The sequence below is a fragment of the Eumetopias jubatus genome, unplaced genomic scaffold, assembly GCF_037043125.1.
Source record: "Eumetopias jubatus isolate StellerSeaLion01/CBP00866 unplaced genomic scaffold, mEumJub1_p1.0 scaffold_6, whole genome shotgun sequence".
Classification (NCBI taxonomy): domain Eukaryota; kingdom Metazoa; phylum Chordata; class Mammalia; order Carnivora; family Otariidae; genus Eumetopias; species Eumetopias jubatus.
The window spans coordinates 51,425,472-51,431,208 of record NW_028274812.1 but is presented as its reverse complement, the minus strand read 5'-3'; the positions used below and the strand labels follow the sequence as shown (position 1 = coordinate 51,431,208).

The window sequence follows — 5,737 nt, the reverse complement described above, 5'->3', positions numbered from 1 at the left end:
GCGAGTGCATGTTATCCGTGTACACTTTTGTGCAAAAACTCAGCTCTATTTCTGCGGGCATTCGTGTGCATTTCACTCACACGTTCGCTCAGTCACTCAACAGGTAATTAATTAAATAAAACAATACTGTTTCCTCGCTCCGCTCTGGGGTCTTCGGGTGGGATGAGCAATATGAGCCAGGCACCCGGGGAAGTTCCCTGGAGATTTGAACCACACACCTGACCCTTGCTCTCCCTTTTCCACGCAGGGTGCAGCCAGAGGCCGCGATGAACGCGAGCGCCTCCTCGCTGAACGAGTCCCAGGTGGTGGCAGTGACGGCCGAGGGAGCGGCGGCGGCGGCCACAGCGGCAGGGGCGCGGGACAGCGGTGAATGGGGGCCCCCTGCGGCGGCGGCGCTGGGGGGCGGCGGCGCGGCTAACGTGTCCCTGGAGCTGTCTTCTCAGCTGCCGGCCGGGCCGCCAGGGCTGCTGCTGTCGGCGGTGAATCCTTGGGACGTGCTCCTGTGCGTGTCGGGGACGGTGATCGCAGGCGAAAACGCGCTCGTAGTGGCGCTAATCGCGTCCACCCCCGCGCTGCGCACGCCCATGTTCGTGCTGGTGGGCAGCCTGGCCACCGCCGACCTGCTGGCGGGCTGCGGCCTCATCCTTCACTTCGTGTTCCAGTACGTGGTGCCCTCAGAGACGGTGAGCCTGCTCACGGTAGGCTTCCTCGTGGCCTCCTTCGCTGCCTCGGTCAGCAGCCTGCTGGCCATCACGGTGGACCGCTACCTGTCTCTCTACAACGCGCTCACCTACTACTCGCGGCGGACCCTGCTGGGAGTGCACTTCCTGCTCGCCGCCACCTGGACGGTGTCCCTAGGCCTCGGGTTGCTGCCGGTGCTCGGCTGGAACTGCCTAGCAGAGCGCGCCACCTGCAGCGTGGTGCGCCCGCTGACACGCAGCCACGTGGCGCTGCTCTCCGCCGCGTTCTTTGCGGTCTTTGGCATCATGCTGCACCTGTACGTGCGCATCTGCCAGGTGGTCTGGCGCCACGCACACCAGATCGCGCTGCAGCAGCACTGCCTGGCGCCGCCCCACCTCGCAGCCACCAGAAAGGGTGTGGGTACCCTGGCTGTGGTGCTGGGCACTTTTGGCGCCAGTTGGCTGCCCTTCGCCATCTACTGCGTGGTAGGCAGCCGCGAGGACCCGGCAGTCTATACCTACGCCACCCTGCTGCCCGCCACCTACAACTCCATGATCAATCCTATCATCTATGCCTTCCGCAACCAGGAGATTCAGCGTGCCCTGTGGCTCCTGTTCTGTGGCTGTTTCCAGTCCAAAGTGCCCTTCCGTTCTAGGTCCCCCAGTGAGGTCTGAAGGCTCCCTCCGGCCTCTCACCAACACCACACCCACAACAAGCCAGCCTTTAGTGAGCTTCTCGGTGCCTGCTGCTGAACTCAGAGATCCCAGTAGTGTGATTCTGACTTTGGAAAGAAAGAAAGCAAGAATAAACATAAATACATCAAACTCAAAAGACAAAGAGGCTCTTTGGCACTTTACATATACAGTGTATACATGTGTACATATATATACAAATCTTTGTATCTTCTGGAGGTGTTCAGGTCAGGATGTGGGATTTCCTGTTCTGTGAAAAAACTAACAAAGATGTGGTTGTATACTCAAATTGTACATCACATTGTCAAGTGAAGACATTCCAATACTGCTTAATTATAGCACTTTATTTTTAGCTGCTGAACTGCCAAAACAGTGTTGCCATTTTCAGGGGCGGGGGGAAGAAGAATAAAAGGTGTATTTTTGTTGTATGTGATAGTATATTTTGCTGCACATGCATCAGTAAATTACAACATATTTTGTACACAAGTAAACACATAATAAAAATGTAATTTGGGGCATGTGACTACCTGATTACTATTTAAGAGCTGGAATATTAGTACTTTTACTTAAAAAGTTCATTATGTATCCTCTCCCTCCAATGAAATCTTAATGTAGAAAACCATATGCATTTGCACGTTGTTCATAAATTGTCACTGAAATACCTAATACACATTTGAGGGGGGGTGCTGAGAGGGAGTAAGATAGTCACATTAACAGTATTCATAGGACACCAAAGGGTTACTGGTGTTATCTGTGCAAATTAATCTACTCCTTGGTTTCTGGGTTCAGAAGACAAACTCCAGAGGATATCTGAAACCATTCCTTCCTCTTACCACATGAGTGCACTTATGAGTTCTGAAACCACAACTTTTACTTGTAGCTTTTCCAGTCTGGAAAGAATTTTAAATGTTTAAAATTCATATTGACTGAGTATATTCTTGCTGGCCAATTCTTGTAGCAAAATGCACAGCCTTATAAAATAAAATAAATTCTTCAAAGACAGGATTCTAAGATACATTGTGTTCATGCGGTAAGTGAAGGTATGTCCCGCAGCCCTTTTGAGGTGCTCATATCTTCAAAACACAGGGCATTAAGATTCCCAAGGACTAAACATTCCAATTCCAACAACGGCTCTGAGTTATAGTTAAATGGTTCCCCTCCTCCCCTTCTTACAGGGTGATGTGAGGATAAATAAAATAACATATGTGGACATGCTCTGAGCATCTGTGAAGAAATATGCACACTAGCACAAGTTGTTATTGATCTTAGGCCTTAGGAAAATCCCACAAGCAATTTTTTTTCCTACCGTCCACAAATATTTGTTGAGTGCCTACTGTTTGCTAGACACAATTCCAAGGCTGGTAATACAGAAGTGAACAAAATAGACAAAAAGTTTCTGTGCTCATAGTGTTACATTCTAGCGAAGGAGATGACCTACGGCAAATAAACACACACACATAGAGAGAGAGATTTATTACAAAGAGTTGGCTCATGCAATTTTCAAGGTTGAGAAGTCCCAAGATCTCTTGTCAAAAAGCCAGAGACACAAGAAAGCTGATGGTATTGTTCCAGTCTGTCTCCAAAGGCCTGAGAACCAGGAGAGCCCATGGGCTCAAGACCCAAGAAGAATTGATGCTTCAATTTGATACCAAATGCAGGAAAAGACCAATGCTCCAGCTCAAGACATTCAGGCAACAGAAATTCCCTCTTACTTAGCCCTTTTATTCTTTTCTGGCCTTCAGTTGATTGGATGAGGCCTACCTACATTAGTGAAGGCAATCTATTTATTCATTCTACCAGCAAATGTTAATCCCATCCAAAAACAACTCAGGAATAAGGCTTGACCAAATGTCTGTGCATCCTGTGGTTTAGTCATGTTGACACATAAAATTAACCATTGCACCAAGAGAGCACAATGATCCAAAATAAAGAAGAAACGGTGCTTAAGGATGAAGCAGTCAACTGTGCCAAATGTTGCTGAGAAGATAAGTAAAATAAGGATTCAAAATAACGACTATAGATTTTTTAATGTCAATATCATTGGTGAACTTGACAAGAGAAACTTCAGGAGAGTAAAGGGGAAAAATAGCTTGATTATAGAAGATACAAAAGAATGTGCATGAACAACCTAGTCTCCAACATCTTGCAACAGAGATCTGACCTTTTTAACACTATGAAATATGCTAAGTTTTACAGACAAATGGTTTTATAGTGTCTGTAAATTTAGAGCCAGGAAGATCAGCATTATTGCTCATTCATCAAATTAACATTTTCTAAAGAACTAACCTTCATAGACTATTCAGCATCATCAGACACTTTCAAGCACTATTAGTATCTAGAATGCATTCAAGCATACTGAAATAACAAAAGCTCTGGCTGTAAACATTTCCAAACACGTGGTGGAGAAAAACAATAGAATTTCAGAGATGGAACAAAGAAGTCAATATTATTATACATTTTATAATTACAGAGAAAAATTCCTTGCTATCAGTGAATTAAGAAAGTTCAACACTGGGATAATAACACAGGGACCATGGATCTGACTTTAATCCATTTGGTATTAATATTCAACTTTAGCCCTAGTCCTAATCAAAATGTTTGAGAGAGCCAAGAACAAGAAGATATTAAACAATCAGGTTGTTAATATCCTGACTTACGCAGTTGGCAAAGCTGTGTAATGTTAATAGGATTCAAATTAACCAACTTGACTATGTGAGGATATAAAAGTGTGAATAGATCTTGAAATACTTCTATGGAGGAATGTCACATATTCATCTGACTTATCAAATATTAACAATCTCCTATTTCAAGACCCTATGCTAGTTGCTGGAAGACAGTCTTTAAAGAAGGGCAAGATTCACTGTGTAATGCTGTGTAATGGGCATCCAAAATATCCTACATTTAAAATTGGGCCACTGATCTTTTACCCCAAGAACCTGCTCTTTTTCCCTTTCTTACTATCTAGGTTAATGGCAATGTCATCTTTCCAGGTGTTCAGGCCAGAAACCTTGGAATCACACTTACCGTTCTCTTTCTCTCATACCTCCTAGTCAATGTAGCAGCAGAGCCTATTATCTTTACTTTCCAAAATATATCTAGAGTCCAGCCTTTTCTTACCATCTCCACCACTATCATCATCTCTTGCCTGAATTACTATAGAAGCCTTTCTCTGGTCTCCTAGCTTCCATCCTTGTGCCCTTCATTCTACTGTCTTACAGAGTGGCTCACCTCCACAAACAGTTGCTCCCTTGAATACCTTTCAGATCCAGGCATGAGCCCACCAGCAGTCTGTCTCAAAAGGACAAACTTGGGGAAAGAAATATTTAGGCCTGGAAATAGACCTTGAGTAAAAATTTCTTGAGTAAAGAATTCTGGACTGGATACCTGATGCCTGGCTTAGATGTGGGGACATAGATTCACCCCAAGAGAAGGAACACAGCTGGAAGAGTCCTAGAGCAGGACCCTCTAAGGCATGAAGGGTCCTGCATGCCCCGGGATATTAGTTTTCTATTGCTGCTGTAACAAATGAACACAAACTTGATAGCTTTAAACAATACACATTTACAGGTGCCTGGGTGGCTCCGTCGGCTAAGCATCTGCCTTGAGCTCAGGTCATGATCTCAGGGTCCTGGGATGGAGCCCTCATCAGACTCCCTACTTGGCGGGGAGTCTTCTTCTCCCCCTGCCCCCCCCCACTCTTGCTCTCTCTCTCAAATGAATAAATAAAGTCTTAAAAAAATACACATTTTTATTCTTCATAGTTACGGAGATCAGAAGTCTGAAATAAATTTCACTGGGCTGAAATCAAGGTGTCAGCAAGGCTAAACTCCCTCTGGAGGTTCTAGAGAGAGAATCGGTTTCCTTACCTTTTCCATCTTTTAGAGTAGCATTCCTTAGCCAGTGGCCCCTTTCTCCATCTTTTGTGTCAAATCTCCCCCTTTTAAGGAAATTTAGGACTACATGTAGGGCCTGCCCAGGTCATCCAGGAAAACCGCCCCATCTAAAAATCCTTAACTTAATCCCATCTGCAAAGTCTCTTTTGCCATCTAAGGTAACAGTCACAGCTCAGAGAGCAAAATTACAATAATAAAAGTAAATACAGACTGGCAAGGATCCCGCAGGAAGGTTAGAGAAATCCTATGGAAGACTCCACTAGAGCGGCAATACTGAGCCGAGTCCAGAAGAACAGAAGAAGTTTGCATGGCAAAAGACATGGAAGGGGGTCATTTCAGACCAAGGGGACAATGTGAAGTACAAAAGTGTGGCCCATTTAGGGAAATGTATGCCATTCAATATGGCTGGAGTGTATAAGATTGAGAGCTCAGAGAGGAAGTAGCAGGAGGTAAGTCTGGAGAGAGAGGCAG

General features: G+C 45.3%; 1 protein-coding gene across 1 annotated transcript; it reads left to right on the top strand.

Annotated features, from left to right (window-relative positions):
* The first annotated feature begins 266 nt into the window (after positions 1 to 266).
* On the top strand, positions 267 to 1,355 carry GPR6 (G protein-coupled receptor 6). Its single transcript, XM_028104290.1, has one exon. It carries the CDS (start codon positions 267 to 269, stop codon positions 1,353 to 1,355), a length of 1,089 nt encoding a protein of 362 aa, XP_027960091.1.
* The last annotated feature ends 4,382 nt before the right edge of the window (positions 1,356 to 5,737 follow it).